This window comes from Pistacia vera, unplaced genomic scaffold (assembly GCF_008641045.1).
Source record: "Pistacia vera cultivar Batoury unplaced genomic scaffold, PisVer_v2 Contig155, whole genome shotgun sequence".
In the NCBI taxonomy this organism is placed as follows: domain Eukaryota; kingdom Viridiplantae; phylum Streptophyta; class Magnoliopsida; order Sapindales; family Anacardiaceae; genus Pistacia; species Pistacia vera.
Genome location: NW_022195630.1, coordinates 1,285,239 through 1,312,254, shown reverse-complemented (window position 1 = coordinate 1,312,254; position 27,016 = coordinate 1,285,239). Strand labels below are relative to the sequence as shown.

The 27,016-nt window shown below is 35.1% G+C and overlaps 4 protein-coding genes across 4 annotated transcripts; 3 read left to right on the top strand and 1 right to left on the bottom strand.

Annotated features, from left to right (window-relative positions):
* The first annotated feature begins 255 nt into the window (after window positions 1-255).
* Window positions 256-5,863, top strand: LOC116124719. The gene is made up of 2 exons (XM_031410457.1): window positions 256-557; window positions 3,727-5,863. Exons 1-2 carry the CDS (start codon window positions 256-258, stop codon window positions 5,861-5,863), a joined length of 2,439 nt encoding a protein of 812 aa, XP_031266317.1.
* Window positions 5,864-12,533: 6,670 nt separating this feature from the next.
* LOC116124718 (probable disease resistance protein At1g58602) lies at window positions 12,534-13,895 on the top strand. Its single transcript, XM_031410456.1, has one exon. It carries the CDS (start codon window positions 12,534-12,536, stop codon window positions 13,893-13,895), a length of 1,362 nt encoding a protein of 453 aa, XP_031266316.1.
* A 3,010-nt stretch (window positions 13,896-16,905) lies between these two features.
* On the top strand, window positions 16,906-24,547 carry LOC116124717. The gene is made up of 10 exons (XM_031410455.1): window positions 16,906-17,989; window positions 20,383-20,517; window positions 20,601-20,767; window positions 20,850-21,060; window positions 21,144-21,381; window positions 21,464-21,614; window positions 21,711-21,986; window positions 22,479-22,544; window positions 23,785-23,880; window positions 23,924-24,547. Exons 1-10 carry the CDS (start codon window positions 16,906-16,908, stop codon window positions 24,545-24,547), a joined length of 3,048 nt encoding a protein of 1,015 aa, XP_031266315.1.
* Window positions 24,548-26,062: 1,515 nt separating this feature from the next.
* Window positions 26,063-26,530, bottom strand: LOC116124716 (secreted RxLR effector protein 161-like). Its single transcript, XM_031410454.1, has one exon. The coding sequence runs from the start codon at window positions 26,528-26,530 to the stop codon at window positions 26,063-26,065; it is 468 nt and encodes a 155-aa protein (XP_031266314.1).
* Between the last annotated feature and the right edge of the window lie 486 nt (window positions 26,531-27,016).

The window sequence follows — 27,016 nt, the reverse complement described above, 5'->3', positions numbered from 1 at the left end:
TACTCTGTCAACCTTTTGAGTCAGTTTATGCAACATCCAAAACAATCTCATCTCACTGTTGCTCTAAATATTGTTAGATACATTAAAACTTCTCTTGGTATGGGTTTATTTTTTCCAGCTCATGGTTTTATGCAGCTACAGGGTTTTTGTGATTCGGATTGGGCATCATGCCTTAGAACCCGCAAGTCAGTTACAGGTCATTGTATTTTTCTAGGTAATTCACTTATTTCATAGAAATCTAAGAGGCAAGCCACTATGCCTAAGTCCTCCTCTGAAGTTGAGTATAGAGCAATGGCTTCTACAATTCGTGACGTTGTCTGGCTCACACAACTTTTGACAGATCTTGGCTTTCCATTGTTGCTTTCTATTCCTCTCTTTTGTGGCAATCATTCTGCCCTTCATATTGCTTCAAATCCTATGTTTCATGAGCATACGAAGCATATTGATATTGATTGTCACATTGTTCGTACTAAACTCATGGAAGGATTGATCAATACTACTCATATCTCTACACATGAGCAGCCTACCGATTCAATTATTGAAGTGGTTATAGTTTGGTACTTTAGCAGTTAAGGTTGTTAAGATTGGTTGAGTTAGTTTGTTGATTTACATCTATATAACTATGGTAAAAGAATAAACCATAGATATCATGTATAAAACATAGAATGTTTTTCATATGCACTCAATAATATAATACAATGATAATTGTTCTTCTAGAATTCTTTCTTCAATATTCCAAAATCTAATAACGCTTTTACCCAAAAATGGTGAATTCCTCATACCTCTTATGGAACGCCCTTTCTTCCTTCAAGGCACCCCATTCCAAGGATGAACAATTTCGTTTCATTGGTTATTCATGCTTATGTCCAAAATGGCATATTTCTAGACATGTTGTTTTATTCGAAATGCTCGTTCCCTATGCCTGTTCCACTTCGTGAATTCCCAGACACCATTTGGAACACCCGTTCTACAACACCTCACAGGATCCCCCAGTGCATCAGCATACATCGATACTCCGTTCCCTACTCCAAATCCTCATTATACAAACACACAACATACCAGGTTCCCTTCTCATACCAATTCAACCACAACCATGACATAACTCATCATCAAACATTTCCAACCCATGTTTTACTCTTCAAGGGGTGTACTCCCCACCAAACAACATTCACAAAATAAAGTCTCAATTCATCCAAAACATAACACTATACCAAACAACGAGCAATACACAATTATACATATAACACATCCAAAATGTTTTCTCTATCCCAAGCAATTCATATCAATTTACAATACAATACACCCTCATATCATTGTATGGCAACAAACAACCAAAACATTATCCAATAGGATGCGGGGGTTACAAATGGGATTTACCAATGATGAATTTGTGAAGCCTTGCACTCCAAATACTTCATTATCATATAAGTTGCAAGTGATACTTTGTTCCTTGGGCAAGTTTGACATCTAAGCCTCTAATATTATTCTTTAACTAACATTTTGTCTTTATACCTTAAAAAATTTTAGATTCTTATCATGATCTTCATATCTTTATTTATCCATCAAAGAATGATACTTTACTTAAGATTGTGATGTTTTGATCCATCTTTTGCTTTTCATAAACATATGCAACATGTTTTGGGGAAACATCACTTAGAAATATTTATTTATTTTTAAAAGAAAAATATGCAAGAATTTGATTACAATTTTCCTATAGGAAGTTAATTTCTGGACACAATCCTCAAAGATAGTTGAACTATGAAAACAAAAAACAAAGGAAATATTTTAAATTTTCAGTTGATTTGCTTTAAATAAAAATTAGAAATTATATTAATATTAAGAAACATGCTATACTTCTATATATAATTTATCACATCCATCATATGTTGTGTAAAATATGCCACATTACTAAGAAGATCACTTCTTGGGATAATCATACATTTGGAATAAAAGTTAAGAAAATTTAACATAATTAGGATACTATATCATCATGCTTTTTAAATTCAAAATTAAATAAAGTTACATTACTTCTTAAAACATATAATAAATATACAAGTAATATTGTCTTTGAACCATCCAAGGTGTCTAGATATGATGACTCAAAATTTCGACATAAATTGTATAAAAGAAGTGGGGCTCGTAATGTAAAAATGATAAAAACTCTGCCAAGTTAGAATAAAAAAGTATATATTGTTGGAGTTGTTGACTACTTCAGCATTAATGGGTAACGGAGACGCAGGCGGGGGTCGCAGGGGCAGCGCCCCCGAGCCTGTAGGCGGTTTTAGTCTTTTCCATGTATAACCGCTGTAGGATTTCTTTTAAGTTACTAATTCCTTTTTGGGTTGGGCTTAGAAATAGGAGTCCTTATAAAACTAGGTTTAATCTCTTAAACCTAGTATATAAACATATTTTTCTCTTGTTATGTGTGTGAGAGCAATTCATTTATTGTAAACGAGAGAGGTGAGACATATTGCAATAATATTGACTCAGCTGGACGTAGCCTACATTGGGTGAACCAGGGTAAATCGCGCGTATTATTTTCTTTGTTTACTGTTTGATTTGTTTTACTATTATATTTTGTTCTTGTTGTTGTCTCTATTTCGTTCATATATAACAAGTAGCAAGTAACTGTAAAGATGATAAATACAAATATAAATTGGCCGACCTACATTTTGGGCCAAATTTATTGATTTATCCATTTCTTTTTGGCATTGATTTGTTCGAATTAAATTGTACTAGAATATGGTAAATTTTGGATGCTGAATTTTTTGTTCGGTTGTAGAGAAAGTTGATCAGATTTTTTTGGGGGTAAAAATTTGATGAAGTGGGTGGATGAAGTTTGTTGGATGTAACAATAATTGAATACAGTTTTGTCTGTTGGTTAAGAAAATGAATAATGGTAAAAAAAGGGGTGTTGGAAGTTTTGTTTGTTGAGTAAGAAAATGAATGAAATTGATTTAGGCTAAATTTCGATGTAATGAAAATTTTCTTGTAAAATTCAAAATTTTGATCAACATTTTGCTAAGGTGGATAAGAAAAGTTTAGAAAATTTGTTGGGAAAATATGAAAACTTATAAATTTTTGTTTGATGAGTGTGAAATTATGACTCTGGGTGACTATGAGATTTTGATTTAAGGGTAAAAATATCATTTCAATATTTAATGATTTTTTTTAATATATTTCAACAAGCGTAATATTAAACGTATAAAGAAATTTACAAAGATTTCTTATACAAAATATGTAATCGGAGATGAACGAAAAAATGAATATAAAAAGTCAACAAAATGGGGACTAGTATGGATTTTCGATACTAACAGGTGCTAAGTGATGCGATATAGATACGGTGTTTGATACACCAAACAATAAAAACCTTTATATATATATATAAAACATGAAATCCTATGATATTTATAATTTCTTTTTGCTAAATTTAATTTCCAAAACTAAAATTTTATTAACTTGATGCATGTTCATTTGTGTATATAAATTAGTATCTTACCCCTTCATCTCTCTTGCTCACTCTCACAACATAACATCACTGAGATTTTGTTTAAGATATATAGCAAGGACTGCAATATCTCCGATGATACTCACTGGTGCATCTTAATTTAACCAATCTTCTTCTTTTCTTTTTTTATTTAGTTATAATATAATCAGTTGTAATTTATATATCTCATTGAACGCATTAATTTAATTAATTAATTTCTTTGCACATACATTTTTCAGTTGTAAGCAACGCAATCTTGATGAAGAAGAGGATGATGATGGAGGTGTTTCCTCCAGAAATAAGAAACTATGGAAGGAAGGGGAGTTGAGGTCGTTGGTTTTCCTCAGCCTCACTGCACAAATACTTCTAATCGTTCTGGGCAACCGCAGGAAGTATATTCACGGAAAGTGGATCAATGCAATTGTCTGGTCAGCCTACTTACTGGCAGATGCTGTGGCAACTATGGGGCTTGGCTTAATCTTAAATGAGATAGGAGATATCTACGGGAATGGTGGTTTTACTGATGCCAAAAGTGAACTTACTGCATTTTGGGCACCATTTTTCCTGTTGCATCTGGGAGGTCCTGATACCATTACAGCTTACTCGTTAGAAGATAATGAGTTGTACCTGCGGCACGTGTTTCAATTATTTGTCCAAACTCTGGTAACAATTGTTATCTTTCTAACAGCATTCAATGGATTGGAGCTTTCAATTCTTGCAATCCCATTGATAATTGTGGGGTTTATCAAGTATGGAGAAAAGACATGGAATCTTTGGTCAGTAAGCAGTAATCAACTTAGAGAATCAGTGCTCTCTTCTACTACTGCTGCTGATTCAAATTACTCCAAATCTTTCGATGAGTACCGGGTCTATCTTGCGGAGGGCTACAAAGTGGAAAGAGACTTCATAATTGATGATCATATTAGAATAGATGTGCCTCAATCTGGAGAAAACGTCACTTCAGTTCAAAAAATCATATTAGCCCATGTCTTATTTCATAAATTAAAGTGTCTCTTCGCAGATCTGAGCACCAGCGACGTCGACCGCCAAATTGTTGAGGCTTTATTAAAGCGGATGAGTCATCAAGGAGATGTTTTCGATACGATTGCAATCGAACTAGGATTCATTTATGATCTGCTCTACACCAAGGCATTTGTAATCCATACTCGCTGGGGTCTTATTCGCCGGGTAATCACTACTTCTCTCACCACTCTTGTGTTGGTTGTTTTCTGTTTTGTTAACAAGAAGAAATATATCAAGTTGGATGTTTACATAACCTTCTTGTTGCTGGGTGTAGCTATTGTTCTAGAATTATCTGCTGCTGTTTTTCTACTTTTCTCCGACCAGTCTAGAAATTGGTTCATTGGGCCTAAGAAAATGAATGCCATCTTAAAATTCATCAACACTTTGGAAGAAAAAGTTACACAACAACGGTGGTCGAAATCCATGGGACAATGCAGTATTACAAGCCTTTGCATCAAAGAAAAATCTGGCAGAAAAATCCCGGGGCTCAATGTGGTTAAACGTCTACTGAAAAAGCTTAGGTATTTGGATAAACTACTGAAAAAGCACCGGTATATAACGTCCTTTACACGAGTGACCGATGAATTGCAAGGGCTCATCTTCAAACATGTCAGCTTGGAACACGATCAATTTAAGGAGAATATATTAGTAAGCGAGAAGAAACTTAAAGAATTGGAAGAGCGGATGTTCAACGATGTCAAGAAGGAACATGAGTACCTGTTCAATGGAATTGACGGAAGCGAGGCGAATCTCAAAGAGTTTTTCGAGCTGACACTGAACCATGTCAAGAAGAATGTTGATCAATTTAAAGAGGACAGAGGTAAACACTACACAAAGACAAGGGGGAGCCGTGCTCTTGAAAAGCATAATTTGCTTAAATTGAGTGCTGAGGTTGAGTTTGACGAAAGCATACTTATTTGGCACATTGCAACAGAACTTTGCTATTATCAAGATAAACATTCACGTATGTTGACGGATGATTCTAAAATGAGCATGGTCATGTCAAAATATTTGATGTATCTTCTAGTTAAGTCTCCATTCCTATTGTCAATATCAGTAGGCGGTGTTGTCAGATGTCGCGATACTCTTTCCAAACTTGAGAAATGTGTCAAACAACCGAGTAGTAGTACTGGAAATCGTGGCGACCACAACGAAAATGACATCAGCAATCCCGCTTGGAAATATATACGTGAACTTAGCACGCAAGAGAAAGAAGGCAAAGGTAAATCTGTTTTCTATTATGCAGACAAGCTAGCGTCAGAATTAAAAGAAATTGAAGATAAAAAATGGGAAATCGTTAGAGATGTTTGGGTGGAAATGTTAACTTATGCTGCAAGTCAAGGTGGACAGTAGCGGATCTAGGAATTTCTTTTAGGGTGAGCCAAAATAAAAATTTATTATACATTACTATTTTTGTCCATTAATATTTTTTTTAGGGTGGACCAAAATATATAAATTTACATATTAATATTAAAAACAAAAATTTTGAGGAAAAAATGGCTGGATCCGCCACTGAAGGTGGAGGAAGGGAACATGGCCGTCAGTTGAGACAAGGGGGAGAGTTCCTTACTCATGTATGGCTTCTTATGGCTCATTTTGGGATAACCAAGCAGTTTCAGACATCGGAACAGTTTCAAAGATCGGAACACCAAAAGAGACCTTATCTCGTTGTGACTTAATTAATACTTGTAGTTTTAATTAATTTTTTTGATATTTTTATTTTAATTCTTTTTCTTCACTTGGTTTCATATATTTGTAATTTGGTGTGTGTCTAAAATCATAACTAATAAACCACTTGGTTTCATGTATGGTCACCAAAGATATTGTGTTGGAGTCCCACCAAATGGCCACTTACTTCAAGCACTTCAAAAATAATAATAATAATAATAATAATAATAATAATAATAATGCATATAGTTGTTCAATGGACCCATGGGGGGATTAGAGTAACAAGTTTGGGATTTACTATTACCAACCAGGGATAAAACCAGCATTTCTTTTAAATTGAGTTAATTATTTTATTTATTTGAGCGAACCTTAACAGTATGGGAAATTTTCATTAATATATATATAAAAAAAAGGTTATATATACCCAATAGAAGGGGGATATAATAAACCTTACCCCACAAATTAAATATTCTTATACAAAAAAAAAAAAAAAAAAAAAAAAAAAAAAAAAATCTTAGAGTTTGGTTGATTATTTGGCGTAAACTACAATTGTAAAATATAAGAATCTAATATTTTTATTAAAAACATATAATTTTCCTTCAACAAGTTAATTTCCTACTATCAATAAATTATCATAAGGAAAATTTTTGTAATTTCTTGTCAGAAATTCGGTGAATTTTTTTCCTTATATATATTCTGATAGCATACTAAAGTCATCAATATTTCTATAGTTTTGATAAGTAAGAGCATAGCTATGACAGGTATTGTTAAAAGATTTATCTTATTCAAAGAATAATACTTTGCTAGTAATTAATAAGCTTTATATATAAATTAAGGAAGGATACTTTATTTAAGAATCGTAGCATTCTAGAAAGCAAATTATTGCTACTTTGATTCATCTTTTGCTTTCAAAGGCAGATTCACTCATAATGTTTTGGGGAAATAAACAGTGCTCAACATATTTTCCTTATTTTTTTTTTCTTTAAGTTGCGTAGACAAGACAAAGTACTCAATGCGACTCTTGGTATCTAATTTTATTATTATTTTTCTTTAAAAATGAAAAAGAAAAAGAAGAAGATGTCGATCCTTAGAATTCCAAAAGGGTAGTCGATTAGTGTTATTATATAATAATAATAATTATTATTTTAATCTAATTTTTTTTTCAGTTATAAATATTCTTAAAATTATAAATAATTCTTAAATATTAAAATTTTGTTAATTATATTTTTACCCTTACTAAATGTTAAAATTAAGCGTCTAATTATTTTTTTAGGTTTTTTTCTATGTATTTTCAAATTTACACTTAGAATTCTTATACTTTCTTTATTTGATCTTTATCCTTTGTCAATTCAACAATTCCTTGTAAATAGATTAAGGACCTCAACTTCCTTTATAAGTCTAGAAAAAATCTCCTTTTATGGGTTTAGGAAGTGAGTTTTGACACTTACATGAGAACTCTCTCTCTCTCTCTCTCTCTCTCTCTCTCTCTCTCTCTCTCTTTTTTCCTAATTAAGAGGCAAATTTATATTATGCATTGATCTTGTATCGCTTAAAATTGAAGACAAATCAATATTCAAGAAGACATTTGGTATCCTTGATCACCATATATATTCTTTTCTTGAGGTATGAAAAAGAAAAAGAAAAAGAAAAAGATGTACTAAGAGATTCCAAACAAAGACAGGGTATTTTATTAGAGTTTTTGTTTATTATTATTAAAAAAATAAAGTATAAAAAATCAGAAGTGACTTGCAATAATGCATGAATGAGTTTTAGCTGAGAGTAATTTGACTAGTACTTGGTAAGTAATTAATTTGATTCAATTACTTACATCCAAATCCAATTTTTTCAATCTCTTTCTTATAACAAAAAAGCCAGAAAGGAGAGAAGGAGGTGGAGAATCCATGGCTACTGGAACAACCATTTTGCTTGTGATAAATAAGCTAAAAGATCAGCTTCCTCATTTACAAATTGCAGATCAGACACAAGTCACACAGTCCATCGAGAAGCTAAAAGAGTCTAAGAAAATCTTGGAAGATTCAAAGGATGACCAAACAAGTCCTCTCACAATTTATGACTGGGAGATCAAGGTTCAGCAAGCAATTTATCTGACAGAAGACGCCGTAGACAAATTTCTCCTAAGTCCAAAATTGCAGAAACAGAATGTTTTCAATAAGCCTTTTTCGCGTTGCATCGACTTGAGGTCATACGATATCAAATTTCGTTTCAGCAATGAGATGAAAAAATGTATGGATCATCTAACCGACTTGTTGCCTATCGAGCGGCACACGGCAACTTTTGATGTTGATTTAAAGGATAAAATAACATATGAACTGGAAAAACCTTTACATATGGTTATCGTGACTTACCCACCGCTCTAAGGTCATGTCTCCTTAATTTATGTGTTTTCCCTAGATCGTCTGAGATCCCCATTAGAAGGTTGCTTCTACACTGGGTTGCCGAGGGACTGATGAAACCACTGGTGGGAGATGGAAATAAGCGTCCTGAAGATGACATGACCCGCCTCGACCCTCCTTACCCCATAAGCTCCGGGCGCACCTATGAGACTCGGGCAACCGAGACGTGCCATGTGGGAATCTAAAAACCTGTATTCTAAATACGTTTTTCATAAAAACATTCGCTTGGATTCGTTTTGAAAGCATAAACACATAAGATATATATATGTATACATTTGAAAATCTGAAAGCTAACTTGTACGTTCATAAAATCCAAAAACGGATGGTATCAGATATTCATATCTTTTATAATCAACACAGGAGATAAACATAAGGATAAAACATAATTCGGTAGCGATAACAAGCATGATATTTTTACACACATGATGAGTCGATGACGTAAGGGCCCAACCTCTAGAGGAATCACTCCTCAGCACGACTCTTCCTGTGAACCTGGGGAAAAGGGTCTAAAAAGGGGTGAGCTGAAAATACTCAGTGAGTGGGGGATTGGGGAGAGTTTGCAAAACATTCTTCAACAATAGTCATGGCATGCATAGTTCTTATGAAATCCAGAAAACAACAGATTCTATGAAGTGTTATGGAAGTAACTACAATCATGTATGCATGTATAACTCGTTTTCTAAAATTGTTCTAAGTACTGTAATCTCATATTCAAGCTGAAAACAATTCTGAATTATAGCTCATCATTGAATGCTTAAAAATCTTTTTCTAGAACTTAAAACATAACTATAAGTGCTTATGCTCTGGGAACAATATTTCCTGCAAGGCATGCTGCAACCATCTATGTCATCCCTCAAGAATGCATGATCATGAAAATAATAACTCTACTAGTCATGCTACAAACATCCAAACCATCATTCATGAAACATCATGGTTCACAAAACAAAATCTGGTAAATAAATTTATAACTGCGTGTGATGATAAAATTGAAAACTGATTTTTCTGAAACTAGCACTGAAACTGATTTGGAATACTGTAAACTTTATGCTGATAACTGAACTTTAAATTGGATACTGTAGCTTTTACTGATACTGAAAAATATAAGTTGATACTTATTTCGAAACTGTGGCTAATACTCAAAGCTCTCTAATAAATATTCTGAAAACCCATATTGAGACTATCACTCATAGCTGATACTAAAAATTTAATGTGATTTTGAACATTCTAAAACTGATTATGATGTTAATAACAGAAAAACTCTCACCGCAACTAGTACCCTCGGGAAATCTGTCTTACCTGGTGGGCTTCTCGCACGCAAGCAAAGCAAGGGATGTAACCTGTCATACCCGGCAAGATCTATCATCGCGCGGGCGGAGCTACTGAAATGTCATACGGCGGACCACTCAACGCCCAGACAGAGCCAATAAAATCTGTCATACCTGGCGGACCACTCAACGCCAGGCAGAGCCAATAAAATCGTCATACCTGGCGGACCACTCAACGCCCAGGCAGAGCCAATAAAATCTGTCATACCTGGCGGACCACTCAACGCCCAGGCAGAGCCAATAAAATCTGTCATACCGGCGGACCACTCAACGCCCAGGCAGAGCCATAAATCTGTCATACGCATGCGCAGAGCCAAAATCTGAAACTGTCATACCCGGCGGGATCCTGCATCGCTCGGACAGAGCCAAAAATCTGTATCTCTGGGGGATGGGTACTTTGTAGGGTGGTTTTAGCACCATAACAATCTCATGCATAATCTCAAGTAACATGTAAGTCAAGAGCATATTTCAACAACTTCATGCAAATCTCAAGTAACATATAAAGTCAAGAAACATACCACATATGTGCTTATAAATCATGCATATAGACATAATATTCAAAATCACATCAGGGTGAAACTGAAAATTTCCAAACATGTTTTAAAACTGACAGTTAACCCAGATTAAAAATTACTTTAACATCACATTTCCATAGCATATGTCCATCACTACATAAGATATATACCACATTTCATATAAAAGTAAATCATGCCAAATCGTAGAAATTCCATGCAAATGGGGGTAGAATGCAAGTTTTAAAACATACTTTCAAAACTGACAGAATGCACCCCTTCTCTTTTTCTTTACAAGAAACCATCTACCAAGTCACGAACCTCAACCCGTATACAATTCAACCATTCTTATTCTCAAAATTTTATCATATAGCGTGAATACATATAAATTCTATATACCAAACTTCATCAAAACATTTAAAATAAAATCATAAGTTAACAGCAAACATGGATTTAAGCTTTTGAGAGATTCGGTTTAATCCACTCACCAAATCAAGCATAATTTCAATGGGCATTCAAGACAATATATGTTGATCCAGCAATATTTTCAAGTCACTTCAGAATCAATAACTATTTAAAACACAATTTTCTTTCAAACTCATTAAATCTGCCAACTGTTTCCAGAATTGAGGTTACTGACTTGTAAATTCATAACAATTCAGCCCTTAATCTAAACCTCATGAAACTCTCCAGAATTAAACTAGACACATATAGGATTCACCAGAATTTAAAATCACTCAATTTGGATAAGTATGTACTTATTTCAGTTCTGAAAATGCATGTTCTACAGAAAACATGAAATTCCAGAATTTCATAGCGAATCAAAATTCATTAAAAAATCCATACTTCGAATTTTGGGGTGAAATCAATTTTCAACCAATCTCTAATAAGTCTAAAACAAAATAACTGAAATTTAGCTTCATTTACAAACCCGAAACATATATAAAATTTTCGGAGTTCGGACTGTCAGAATTTCACAGCATAACTTTTATAATAAAAAACATACTTTAATAACTCTTAGTTCTAGGATCAACAATATGCTGTATAAAACTATTGCATTAAATCTCCAATTTCAGTTAACCACAATAGTCAGCCACCCTATCAACATACAACTTCCCAATTTCTTTTCTATTCGCAAACATTATGTATATGCATAAAATGCACACAGCATGCCAAGTTCAGCATTTCTAATTCTGCCCATTTTATAACCTTTCTCCATCTACTCTTCAAATCAAAACAACACACAAATCATTCTATGGTAAACAATATTCCAATAATCAACATAACTTTTAAATGCGTGACACAATAAACATCAAGTACCATGCACTTGAAAAATGCAAACTTAGAAAAGGATTCAATGCATTTTCCACTCACAAAAATTTCCAGATTCATCAAGACATGGTGCTAGAATCGAAACGAAACTGGACATGCAGCACTTTAAAATCAGCTCAGCGCCACATGCAAGACAGATTTAACAAGATATCACACCAAAATTTGGATCAAAACTATAATAGAAATCAACACTTTACATGCAAACAGGAATTGAGTTTTTAAAAGAGTTTTTGGCTGGTCCACTCAATGTTCTAACAACCGAAGCTCCCGCACTCTCCTCCACTTTCTCTCTCACTCTACCATTTTTCAGCCGCCCCCATTCCCTCTCTTCTCCGTTTCTTTTTTCTTATCTGGCGAAAATAGCCTCCCCTTTTTTTTTTTTTTTTTTTTACTTTTTTTTCTGCTCTGCTCTCGCTTTCTCCCTCTGCTCTCGTCTCTTCTCTTCATTGGGCAAAATCAGCCCCTTTTCTTTCTTTTTATATTTTTAATCTTTCTAAATTTATGCTTCTGCCCCTAGATTAAGGTAATCCCGCTAAACCCCTACACATCAGCATTTCTTTCAAATAAACCTCCAGATTTTGCCCCTGTTACATGCAAACCCAGCAGCTTCCTTATCTTGCAATTTCATTCCCAATAAAACTTTTAAACCGAACAGAAATCCCCTTCCATAAAAATAAAATCACACAGAATATGTAATATGTATTAGGATTAAAAACGGGGTTTCACAGAAGATGTGGCAGAAAATTGTTTGGAAGAACTAGAGCATAGGAAGATGGTCCTGACAGAAAGATGTAGGTTAAAGGGAAGGACTAAAACATGTCGCCTGAAAAATGATATATACGATTTGCTCTGTCCAATGTCTGAGAGAATGGGGTATTTTCACCTCCATCCGGAGCATTCACATTCAAAAAATAAATCACCAAACTTTATCTTCCGCACGCTTGTAGCTAATGCAGACATCAAGAAGAACTCTTTTTCAGATAGACAAATTCAACATCTTCGTTCTTATATATCCTTTAACTGTCGAAAGAAAGGTAAACCTTCAGATGAAACAGGAAAGTTTCTGAACAAGATAATTAGTAGAGGCTTTGGATTGCTAACACTGCTCGATCTAGAAGGTGTATACAAGCCGGCGCTACCTCAAACACTCGGAAAAAACCTGGCCCTTCTAAGGTACGTTGGTCTCAGGCGTACTTTCCTGAAAAAAATTCCAGAGTCAGTTGTTCATATTCCCTGTATGGAGACTTTAGATCTTAAACACACTTTAATAACCTCATTGCCCATTTCCATTTGGAAGGCAAAGAACCTTCGGCATCTCTATATGCATGGGATTTATTTTGAAATTGAAACCTTTGGCTATGAGTTTCCAACCAACCTTCAAACCCTATGTGGCCTAATGATAGGCGATAACAGCCCAACAATCAACTGGTTGAAAAGGTTTAAGGATCTCTGGAAATTGGGACTGATATGTCACACAGAATCGATTAACCAAATAGTTTATTGGATTTCTCAAATGACCGGTCTTCGTTCTTTGCGGTTAAAATCAGTAAATGACAGTAGTAAACCTTCATCCCTCCATATTCCTATCACAATCAGCGGTATACCCAACACGCTGACAAACTTGTATTTGGTGGGAGAGATGAGTCTATTTGGCGAAATATTTTTTGTCCCAAATCTCAGAGTTCTTACATTGTCAGCGTCACAACTAACTCATGACCCAATGCCGATACTAAAAGGGCTAGAACACCTTATAGTCCTCAGGCTTTTCGCTAATTCCTACTCAGGGAAAGAAATTACTTGTGGCACTTGTGGATTTCCCCAACTTCAGGTTTTGAAGTTGTGGATGTTAATGGAATTGAGCAAGTGGACTATCAAAGAAGGAGCAATGCCTGCGCTAAGAGAATTAGAGATCAGACACTGTGAAAAACTGGAGAAGCCAATTGGGTTGGAGGAGGTGACTACCCTGGAGAAATTGACCTTAACGAGTATGGACAAGGATTTTGTGGATGAGATTAAAAGAAGCGTTGGTCAAAACGTAGACGACGTTGAGAACCACTGGAACTTTCCTTTATTTGTGAGTAGTTTTCATCCTTTTAATTTCCATGTTAATCTTTTTGTTTTCCATTATGTTTAATTTTTCATGGCTGTTCTTCCCATGTCTTTTTATTTCCATCTCAGGATTAATCATGAATCATTGACGCAAGGAGTCTCTGTAAGATAGTTTTGTTTTCGGGCGCAGGAATCTTTACTTAGGCCCCAAATGTTTCTTGATTGTTGCGGTTCCTTTGGGCTCAACCCTCCTTCCCAAATCCCAAGCGATGTGGTATTTAACCAACTTAGGTCCCTCTTCCCCAAACAATATGAAATATCTCAATAATTGGGACATGTTCCCCCAATAGTCAAGATGTGTTTTGGGTCTAAATAAAGGTTCTTGGACTTGAAAATAAAATCGTGAGGGGTTAGATTTCGAAGTCGGACTATCCAGGCTTTTAAAACGGATAATATCTTAACAATGTTGGCCGACAATGGGCCGAGGTGTTACAGTCTCAGTCGAAATCCAATCCCATGGAAGAAGAAGAACAGCTTGGTGTCATTTGACGTTTGCATTGCAGCTCGAGAACTTTGGTATTTTTCTGTCTTTTTTTTTCACCATTTTTTTCTGTAAATTAACGATATCAAATTAAAAATGAAATAAGAAATTTGGTTTTGTGTTTTCAAAATTTGAAAATATGTTTATCATCGTTTTTGTAAAACAGTATCTGAAAATAAAAACAAGAAAAATGCTCAATATATAATACTAACGCTGATGAACAAAATGGACTCCAATTTTTGGGCTTGATCGTCAGTTCAGTTGAGACAAGGGGGAGAGTTTCTAACTCGTGTGGCTTCTTGTGGCTCATTTTGGGATGATTGAGCAGTTTCAGATATCGCAAAGCCATGGGACACCTTAATTGTTGTAGTTTTAATTAATTTTTGCTTTTGATATGTTTATTTTATTCTACTTCTTCACTTGGTTTCATATTTTTGTAATTTGGTGTGTGTCTAAAATCATAGCTAATAAACCATTTGACTTGTGGTGGGATGATAAGTCCTTAAATTATCTAAAAGTTTTGTGTTCGAGTCATATTAAATAACTATTTAGGCACTTATCATATTTGTGACTTATCTAGACCATAGGCAACCCAACCTTGACAAAAAAAAAAAAAAAAAAAAAAAATGGTTCAATGGACCTTGGGGGAATTAGAGTTACAAGTTTGGGATTTACTACTACCAATCAGGGACACCCAAAAAAAAAAAAGTTCAATGGACCCCGGCAGAGTTAGAGTAACAAGTTTGGGATTTACTGCTGCCAATCAGGAATAAAACCAGTATTTCTTTCTAAATTGGGTTAATTTTTTTTTTTTTTTTTTTTTTTTTTTTTTTTTTTTTTGTTTTTTTTTTTTTTTAAGTGAACCTTAACAGTATGAAAATTTCATTAGTAAAAAAATACATATATATATATACCCCTCAAATTGAATATCTTATACAACCAAAATTCAATAGTAACTAAATACGTAATGCATATACAAAAAAATAATATTAAAATTATGCTTAAAGAGTTTTTTTTTTTTTTTGGGTTGATTATTTGGCGTAAACTAAAATTATATGTTATTCTTTTATTTAAAAATGAAAAAGAATTGATATCGATCCTGAGAATTCCAAAAGGGTAGGTAATTAGTGTTTTATTTTAAAGAATTTATTATTATTATTATTTTAATCTAAATTTTTTTTTTTAGTTACAAATAATTTTCAAATATTAAAATTTTGTTAAATTATATTTTTACTCTTACTAAATGTTAAGATTAAGCGTCTAAATATTTTTTTAGGTTTTTTTCTATGTATTTTCAAATTTGTGCTCTTCTTATGAATTCCTAAAAAAAATTGTTGTAAATTGATAAATTGATAATAGCCTTACATTTTACCACCCCTTGGTTTGTAAAATACAACCCATGATTTTGTCATAATCACTTAACCCGTCAGTTTTATCATAAAATGTACCCTATGGTTTTGCATGAATATAGTTCACCCCTTTCTTTTGTCTTGTATCATTTCACCCCTAATTTTCGCAATTTATCTAGTTCATTTTCACCTCTCGGTTTTGGAGTTAAATATTTGGTCATGAGGTTTAACTAAGTTAGGTGACGTAGGTCCAAAAAATCTGATAATAACACTTACATCCTTAAAAATAAATAAATAAACGAAAATAACAATAAAATATTATAATCTTATCTTAGTAAATGATATTAAACAATTAAAAGAATTATAAAAAAAAATGAGTAAATGACTTGTTACCACCCAAGGTTTAGCGAAATGCAAGGTTAGTACTCCTGGTTTCATAAATTCTAGATTCACACCCTTAAATGGATGTCGTAACACAATTTTTCGGCCAGATTCCGACGGTGGTGGCCGGAATCTGGCACAGCGAGTGGCAGGGGTGTTTTTGTTATTTTATAAAATTTTTATATATTGGGGTATTTAGTCAAATTAGCAAACCTAGGGGGTTTTTTAGAAATTTTTAAATTTATAAAAAGCTAAAATATTAAACTTTCAAGGGCATTTTAGTCTTTTCACTATTATCAAACGAAAATCACTAACAGAACATGACGAAAGGTACCTATTTGTCGTTTCAAAACCTTTTGAGTACCAACTTATCGTTTAGACAAATCTTGGGTATGTGTAAGTCATTCTGCCTTCTTTTAAAGAACCAAACAAGGGATTGGGAGTGAGATTCCTGTTCCCTTGCCCATTCACCTCAAGCTCTGATTTAATGTTAAAGGTTACGCAGTTAGTTATGTAATGGTAGGTCTAATACAATGAATAATTGAATTTAATAAGAGACTTGGATGTTGTTTAATTTATGAAAATTGGTGTGAGCCTTGCCCAGTTGTTTCCTCTATCAAAGTCCACACATTGACTCATAATTGTATCAACTGTTTTGAGTGAACTTGCTTGGTCAGACATTTTCGCGCCTGCGCACACACACGTATGTAAATTTTCTCCTAAATAAACTTACCAGAATATGATTCTAAGTTATATATATCTATATCTGTGTGTGTAAATTTTCTCCAAAATAAACTCACCAAAAAATGATTCTCAGTTCATTAATGGCTCCAAAAAGAGTTATGCTTGCAGCGTTCTTTTTCATCTTCTCTTTAAAATTCTACTCAGCAAAAACAGAAACTTGGGTTAAAGGTGGTTACTGGTATTCAAGAAGCGAGATCCCGAGTTTAGGCATAAATTCTACTTTCTATACACACCTTCATTGTGCTTTTGCTGATGTAAATTCAACCTCTTATGAACTCTCTTTATCAGAGTCTGATGAGAAACAGTTCTCCAATTTCACAGACACTGTGAAACAGAAGAACCCATCAGTCGTGACTCTTCTATCAATTGGGGGTGGAGATGCAAACTATTCAACTTTTTCTTCAATGGTGAGTAATTCATCTTTCAGAAAATCTTTCATTGATTCTTCAATAAGAACGGCCAGGCTTTATGGCTTCCAGGGCCTGGAACTTGGTTGGGCTTCCGCAAACTCTAGCTCTGATATGTACAACATGGGAGTTCTCTTTGAAGAGTGGCGAGCCGCTATCAAGTTGGAGACAGGAAACTCTAGCCATGCACAACTTATATTGACTGCAGCTGTTCGCTTTCAACCAGGTTTAGATTCAAGAAGCTTCCGTGTAGAAGCGGTGGAACAGTACTTGGATTGGGTTACTGTTCAGGCTTTTGACTACTACACGCCTCAGCGGTATAATTTCACTTCCGCTCACGCTGCTTTGTATGATCCAACTAGTAATGTTAGTACTGATTATGGTATAAGCGCTATGATTAGCAGAGGACTTTCTGCTAATAAGATGGTTTTGGGTTTGCCTTTCTATGGTTACGCGTGGACGCTTGCAAACCCCGCGGAAAATGGTATTGGTGCCCCAGCAACTGGACCAGCAATTAGAGAAGGTGGAGCCATAAATTATAAGGATATCAGGGATTATGTTCTGAGATATGGGGCTAATGTTAAGTACAACGCAACTTATGTGGTGAATTACTGCAGCGTCGGGTCAACTTGGATTGGTTTTGATGATGTTGAGGTTGTCAGAATTAAGGTTGCTTATGCCAAGAAGAAGAAGCTACTTGGTTACACTGCGTGGGAGGTCTCCTACGATGATAACTGGATTCTTTCTCAAGCTGCAGGTAAGTGATCAGAACTTAATTCACCAAGAAATCTGTTTGATTGTTTCTATCTATTGTGTAATTACAACCAAATCAACAATTATTAAGTGCCTTCACCAATTTTTTATGTTATCACTAGTTCCATAGCCGGCACACATAAGGCAAAACTATGACATTATTTATTCATCAGATGACTAGATTTTTTGATCAAACGAAGGTATAAGTATGAGATATGAATTAATTGTCATTTATCGACAGAGAATGACATAATGTTAAACAATTAATGCTTGACAGGTATGAGAATGATATAGTAGTTAGAGCAGTTGTATTGACATATGGCCATTTATAGAAGGCCGAATGACTCTTCCCACCCCAAGTTTGCCCTAAAGATAATTTCATACCCAAAAAGTTTGAAAACGACAATTATCCACTAACCATTAAGATTTGTATGACAGTTTCCACCCTACCGTTAAGAACAGTTAGTAAAATCCGTTTAAGGAAGGATATGATGGTAATTTTCTGAAAATAACCTGGCGCTGAAGAAGAAGGTCATAGTTGTCGAGCAGGTTGTGTGCGTGCCGAAAAACATTCGAAGCTGACAGTGTTGAGGAGTGCTGACGACCGGGAAAAAGTCAACACACAAGCAATAACACTTCTACAACAAGAATTCTAACAACAAACTTCAGATGAGCCCAAGATCATCCACAAAAGAGTGCAGCCTGCTAGGTTGGTTGGGGACTTTCCACAAACAGTTGGAGGGCGTCCAAAGAGTGTGTGGTGGATGACAAACGGTGAGCAGGGGTGGTAGATGGAAGGTTGGATTTTGAAGAGGGGTTGATGGGGATTTGAATCGTGGTAGAATGGTGGATTTCCAGAGTGAATATCGATCGGAATCCGACCTCAAGTATGGGTAGTCGCAAGGAAGAATGGTGGTCGGGTTTTCGCGATTAATGGGTGCACCGGTGTTGGAATTAGGCGGGTTTCAGTGAGGGAGGGCCAAGAGGGTGGGTGGAGGTGGTTTTGGGTGGAAAAATGGCCGAAAAAGTGGCCAAATGCCGGTGGCAATGCTTGCTACAATTCGCCATTGAGATGAAGAAGAAAAAGGGAGGAGTTAGGCTATGTTTGTTTTGTTTTTCCCAATCATATCCTATCCAATCATACTCAAAATGCATATTTGTTTCAATATTCTCAAAATCTGATCATATTCTATTCAACTCAAAATATTTAGATTTTTTTAACTCCCTAGATTTGTTAATTTAACTAAACACCCCCAACAACAAAAGTTTATAAATTGACAAAAACACCCCCACCCACCCACATATTCCCGATAGTCGGCAACCATCGCCCGAATGTAGCTGGAATTTGCTGGAATGACGCACGACCGGCTAGATGTGACGGTTGTGCGCCAATCTGGCCGAAAACATGGATCTGGCTGGAAAAGGTTAGATTGGTGCATGACTGGCTAGATCCAGCCAGTCATGCACCATTCCAACAACTTTCGACCACCCTTCGACAGTGGTGGTTGGCTACCGACATTTAATGGGTGGATGGGGGGGTTTTTGTTAATTTTCAATGTTTTATTGTAGCAGATATTTATCTAAATTAATAAATGCAAGGGATTAAAAAATAATCTAAATATTTTTAGAAAATGTTTCCCAAAAATTTACCAAACACATTTTCAAATTCAAATCTTATTCTAGTAATAATAACCCAACTCAATTTGTTCATAAATACTACTTAAAATACTCTACCAAACACAACATATATATGTAAGGTAAAATAACATAATACTGTTTTTGAATTTATGTCGTTTTCAAACTTTTTGAGTACGAAATTGTCTTTAAGGCAAATTTCATATGGGAAGATGTCATTTGGCCTTTATAAAAATAATAGAACACCAAGTTTTACCCATTGAAAAATTGATTGACAAGTTGGGTAAAGATTATTTTTTATGGAAACTCTTGGTAACTGTTAAAAGATGAACCATTTTCGGTTGAAGGAGTGATTGCCATGGCGGTGGAAAAAGGATGCCGCGGCGAGCATGATAATGTTCTCTGAAACAGATCAAAGAACGATCGCTGCAGCAAGCATTAGGCAATTGACGATCACTGCAGCGAAATTTTCTATCGTTGCAGTGAGCGTTACTTCATGAAGATAGAGACGTTCAGGTTTCTTTTGGATAACTGTTGGAGAACTTATAACTTCCTATTTCTAAACTGATTGTTCAGTTATCTATCATTATCTAAACTCTTAGATAAACTATATATGTATGTAATGTTGAATTGTTTCGTTAGTTTTTGTATGTAGTTGATTTTTAATGAAGCTCTTCTTTTAATCAAAAAAGTTCATCTGTCTTTTGTGTGTTCTTTGTTTATTTTTGCATTCTAACAGTAAAAAGGAAATATTTTTTCCAGCTCAAGAGGGTAATAACGGTGGAAGAAATAAGCAGCGGTTATTAGCAACTGTGTTGTCTACAACTGCAGTTGCTATTTTGCTTTTGGGCTGCTTTTTGATATATTACTTCTGGATAAGAAAGCTCAAATCAAAAGGTGACTTGTCCAGCCATAATGCTTCTTATGATAAAGTGATGAATGATCATCTAATTTTTACTGCCATGTTTATTTGGTCTCAGCTAACGAAGGATCAAAGAAGAGACTAAATGACCCATCTGCAGCTGGGGATTTAAACAGCAATGCTCCTAATCTGATAACTTATAATTTTCATGACATTGAAGTGGCTACAGATAGATTTTCTTTTGAAAATAAGCTTGGGCAAGGAGGATATGGTCCTGTTTACAAGGTACATTCTATTAGGCCATTTATTCTATTGCAATTTGGTCTTCCTAGCTGATTGTGGAACATAAATTTTGTTTGTTTGTCAGGCTTTGCTACCCAATGGACAGGAAGTAGCAGTGAAGAAACTTTCAAAAACATCCACACAAGGATATGAGGAGTTCAGGAATGAGGTTATGCTTACAGCAAAGCTCCAACATGTAAATCTTGTTCGACTTTTGGGATTTTGTACTGATAGAGAAGAACAAATGTTGATCTACAAGTACATGCCAAACAAAAGCTTGGACTACTATCTCTTTGGTATTGTGAATTCTTTGGTGTAATTTTTTGCATTGATCATTTGCATTTTTTGCCTTGATTGTTGACAATTTAATTTGATGTAGATCCTATTAGACGGTATACTTTGGATTGGAGAAAACGTGTACATATTATTGAAGGAATTACTCAAGGGCTTTTATATCTGCAAGAATACTCAAGACTGACTATCATTCACAGGGACTTGAAAGCTAGTAATGTTTTATTAGATGAAGAAATGAGGCCTAAAATATCAGATTTTGGTATGGCTAGAATATTTGCAAAAGATGAACTTGAAGCAAACACAGGACGAGTTGTTGGAACATAGTAAGTATACACATTTTCTCTCAATGCAGTGGCTAAATATATATAGTATCTTATAAACTCAAGCTTGTATTGTCCAATGTAGTGGCTATGTTCCTCCTGAATACGTTAAAAGAGGCATTTACTCTACAAAATCCGATGTTTACAGTTTTGGGGTTCTAGTTCTGCAAATCATAAGTGGAAACCGAGTTTCTTTTTTATATGGTGCTGAAGAAAACTTAAGCTTGCTAGATTATGTAAGTTTCTTCATAACCATTATTATTTACTGAGGATGGTATTTTGTTCAAATTTTGTATTTGAATTGAGTGGTAATTGGTATTTGATAATTTCAGGCATATGAGCTATGGAAAGAAAACAAAGGCATGGAGTTCATGGATCCATCATTAGATGATACAGATTCCTCTTGTAAATTATTGAAGTGCTTGCAAATTGCTTTGCTATGTGTCCAGGAAAATCCAAATGATAGACCATCGATGTTGGGAGTTTTCTCTATGCTTAAACATGAAATCTCAGAGATAATGAGTCCGAAGAAGCCCGCTTTCTCAAAACAAGCTGATGAAGACAGAGAAAGTAGATCAACATTCAATGATGCAACTATTTCAGAAGTTGTAGGTAGATGATTGCAGGATTTGGAATGACCAATGTGTGATATATCCTCAGACAGTAGCACTATAGTTAGGTACTGTGACTTGCAGCAGGAACTCTAGGAGGTAAGACTCAGTTACTTCAAGCTGAACCTTTTTTCGACAGCTTCCTGAATTAATTACCCTGTTGACGCTTTAGCGAACACTAGTCATGGTATGTACTCGAGTAAAAATTAAGATCAAGAGAGAATTCTGATCTGTTCTCGTACGAGAGCATGGATTAAGCCTGGCATGCTGCTTAAAGAAAAATTGAAAGGATTAGTTTGGCCTTGGAATCATGTTATATGGTGTCTTTGAATGAGCAAATAGTAGACCAGATGCAGAAGGGCAGATGGGAAATAGTAAAAGGGATCTCAACATTACTTCTATTATCATTTTGTAGTGGATGGCAAATGAAGACTCTATCCAGGAGCTTAATAGAGATTTATGTACTTAAAACTGTAACATTTGCAACAGGGCATTTGTAAACATTTACAGAATGGGAATTTCTATAGAAGAGAAGAAGTCAATTTTGATTTCTGGGTAATTAGCACAATTGTATTGCTTGAAAGTAAAACCATAATAAAGTAAATCCTATTCAAAATTTTCTTCATTGAGTAGAAAACTGGTTTGCAAGAAGGTTAAGGTTAAGAACTTGTTCTAATATTCATATTTAATAGTTGATTTTTTTTAATGTCCGAACAATATAATTCATTCAAAAGGGTACTCGCACTTGGCTTCCTTATTAGAATCAAGTCAGCTCATAAAAGAATGAAATACATATATAGTTAAACATGGATTCTATAGTATGAACGTACGTCTTGATTTTTGAATAATTTTAATGAAATAGAGATCATGCTTATCTATTCACCTAATACAATTATATAAAGTTCTTTTTCAGCCGTCTAACTTGATCTAACTTAAATGATAAATAACTCAACTTTTATCTATTCACCTAATACAATGAATCATTCAAGTGTCTTTTTTATTTATAATGGAGTAAACAACCTTTTTTCACCCAAATAATGGCTTAATAATACTTTCCCCTCATAAACTTTTAAAATACTATTTTATTACCTAAATTTATATTCTATTTCCGATTTAGCATCGTTGTGACCCTACATCACCACCATTCTCTTTCTCGATCATCACTCACAAAAACTCCTTAAACTCTACTTCCGTCGACCCCACCAATCGTCGGCAATTGAGCAATAGGGTTTGATCAACTGCCCCTCTCAAGTCAAATTCCAGTCAATTCCAACCATCAAAATCCAACCTTCCACCATAAAAAAACTCATCGATCTTCCTTCTTTAAAACCCTAGTAGCCTGAATTGAGTTTGCTCTCTGTTTGTCGCTGGAATATAAATTTGAGTAATAAGTGGTATTTTAAAAGTCTGCGGGTGAGAAAATGTCATTAAACCATTATTTGGGTGGAAAAAAGTCTTTAACTCTTTATAATGATATGTAAGGAAATTCTTTAGTGTGAACATCTTCATTTCATTGAAAATGGCTAATAAATTACAGTTGTCTCTCTTGCCCTCTCAAAGATATCTCTAGGACATATTTCGACTTTCTTCAAGATGCCTCTCTTGACCTCTCAATTCTGACAACTATATCTAAATAAAAAAAAAAAAAAAAAAAATCCTGACATAAACATATGTATATCCATATATGTACATTTTGCATATTTTGCGACACAAAACAGCGAAGCTATTTACTTAGTTTCTTCATCTCTAAATTTTCAAAGAAATGCTTTCCAAGATTTTTATTATCTTCATCCAGGTTTTACTTGCTTTGGATCCTGGTTATGCAGAAGCACAAACCTGGATCAGAGCTGGCTATTATATAGACGGCGTCGGCGACTTCCCCATTTCAGGCGTAAATTCTTCTCTCTTTACTCACCTTTTTTGTGGTTTTGCAGATATCAATTTCACGTCCTACCAGCTTTCTTTCTCACTTTCTGAAGAAAAACAATTTTCCAGCTTCAGAGGTTGTGAAACAAAAGAACCCATCAGTTGTTACACTTCTTTCTATCTGGGGGACAAGTGCAAACTATTCAACGTTTTCTTTAATGGTTAGCGATTCTTCTTACAGAAATTCTTTTATTGACTTGTCGATAAAAATAGCCAGGCTTTATGGCTTTCAAGGCCTAGACCTCTTCTGGCTATCTCCAACTACAAGCTCTGACATGTTGAATGCGGGTGTTCTCTTGCGAGAGTGGCGAGTTGCTACCGAGTTAGAGGCTAGAAACTCTAGCCACTCACAATTGATCTTGACGGCAAGGCTTCCATGGACAAATTCAGCTGGTAATCCAGTAGGTTCCATACAACAATACTTGAATTGGGTTCATGTTCCGGCTGTTGGGTACTGGATTCCTGAGGAGACAAACTTTACAAGCCCTCATGCAGCTCTTTATGATCCAAAAAGTGTAAATACTGATGAGCTTATAAAGGCTTGGATTGTCAAAGGATTATCAGCAAATAAATTCGTTTTGTGTTTGCCTTACTTCGGCTTTGCATGTGTGGAAATAACAAAGAACGAATGAGAAGATGAAATTTGAGAGAGTAAGTTTAGGGAATCGATCTGTAGAAACTTCTTTCATTAAACAAATGAGTACAGTGAGCATCTCTATTTGTATGAATCAAAATGAAAGAGTAAACTAACTTTAGCTTAAAACGACACAGTATTACAATTGTAGCCAAAGTAAAGCCAAATTACAATTGTAGCCTTTTTGACACATTAGTCAACATTCCCCCTCAAACCAAGCTCCATTGAGTAGTGAGAGGAATTCTGAACAAATCTGATCAATATTCCCCCTCAAACCAAGCTCCAGAAGGCTGTGAGAGGAATTCTGACCAAGTCTGAGAAGAGGCAACAGAAAGGTGCTTTTGTCCCTGTTTCCAGCAACATAAAACTGTTCTATTGCACGTTTGCAGCATTTTTGACAGAGAAAAAAAAAAAAAAACCCAGCAACGTCACAGAACTGAACTGAAACCTCACTGATTTACTGCTTCTTTTTGTAACCAAAGTAACAATAAAAACTAAATTGAACTACTGTGAGCCTGATCTGAGCTGTGCTCATTTGTGCTGAAATACCACTAAGTACTAAGCTGCTTCCTTTTGCATCAACCAAAATAACAAAAACTGAACTGCTACACATTTTAGCACTAAGTACTGAGCTGCTTCTTTTTGCATCAGCCAAGATAACAAAAAACTGAACTGCTGCACCTTTGTGCTCCAATAAAAAACACAAAAAACAAAGAGCAACTGAGCTAAACACAACATTCTCCTTTGTGCACTTCTCAAAATATAAAACAAAGTGCAACTGATGCTTCTCCTTTGTGAACCTCTCAAAATACAAAACAAAGTGCAACTGATGCTTCTCCTTTGTGAACCTCTCAAAATACAAAATAAAGTACAGCTGAACTGAAATACCACAAACTGAGCAGGTTATGAACTGCTGCACCTTTGTGCTCCAATCAAAACTGAACTAAAACACAACATTCTCCTATGTGTACTTCTCAAAATACAAAACACAGCAAATTGTGAAGCAGACGATGCAACTGAACTGAAATACCACAAACTGAGCAAATTATGAAGACTTAACCTCAGCTCTGATCACAACTGTCAATAAGCAGACAATGCAACTGAACTGAAATACCACAGACTGAGCAGATCATGAAGACTTAACCTCTGCTCTGCTCACAACTGTCAATAAGCAGACAATGCAACTGAACTGAAATACCACAAACTGAGCAGATTATGAAGACTTAACCTCTGCTCTGCTCACAACTGTCAATTTATGTCTTAGTTCAGCAAATTGTGAAGTAGACAATGCTTTAGTTAAGACATCATCTATTTGAAGTTTAGAGGGTACACATTGAATAACAACCTTATTGGCTAGTACTTGCTCTCGGATATAATGTGCATCTATTTCGATGTGTCTGCTTCGTGCATGAAACACCAGATTAGAGGCCAAAGTTGTTGCACTAATATTATCACACCAAATCACAAGTTTGGTGTGGACAAGATTTCCCAACTCAGCAAACATACTCTATAATCAGGCCACTTCTGTGGTAGTTTGTGCTAAAGCCGTATATTCATCTTCGGTGGAAGATAGAGCCTCAACCTTCTGTTTTCTTGAGCTCCATTGAATCAAATTAGGGTCCATATATACACAACAGCCACTAGTGGATCTTCTATCCTCTAAATTGCTACCCCAATCAGCATCAACATAACATTCAATAGTGAGAGGATGGGCTGATTGAAAATGCAGTCCATAATCAAGTGTCCCTTTAACATATCGAAGAATTCTCTTGCATGCTTGCCACTGAAGATCAGTAGGGGCAGATAGAAACTGACTTAGTTTATTAATAGGAAAGCTAAGATCAGGTCTTGTAAGAGTAAGATACTGAAGGGCCCCTATGGTGCTTTTATACAGACTAGGGTGCTCAAAAATATTATTGTCGGCTAAGAATAACTTTGTCCCTACAACCATGGGAGTGGAGCAAGCATGAGCATCATTCATTCTTGTCTTAATTAAGAGATCAGAGGCATATTTGGTTTGCTTCAAGTGAATACCACTACAAGTCCTTGTAGCCTCCAACCAAGAAAATAATGCAAAGATCCAAGAGCCTTAAGAGCAAATTGATCATTTAAACTTTGCATGAGTTGAGCAATATAGGTCGAACTAGAGCCTATTTGAAGAATATCATCAACATACACTAAGACATAGATAAGTAAAGATCCTTGCTTAAGAGTGAATAAACTAGAATCTGAAACAGAATTCAGAAATCCTTGGCTGAGTAAAGCTGATTTTAACTTGTAAAACCAAGCTCTTAGAGCTTGTTTGAGCCCATAGAGGGCTTTGTTCAGTTTGCACACATAAGAGGGTTGAGTTGAATCCCCAAAAACGACAGGTTGCTTCATGTAAACCTCTTCATTCAAAGTACCATTCAAAAATGCATTATTAACATCAACTTGCTGCACATCCCATCCATGTGTAATAGCTAAG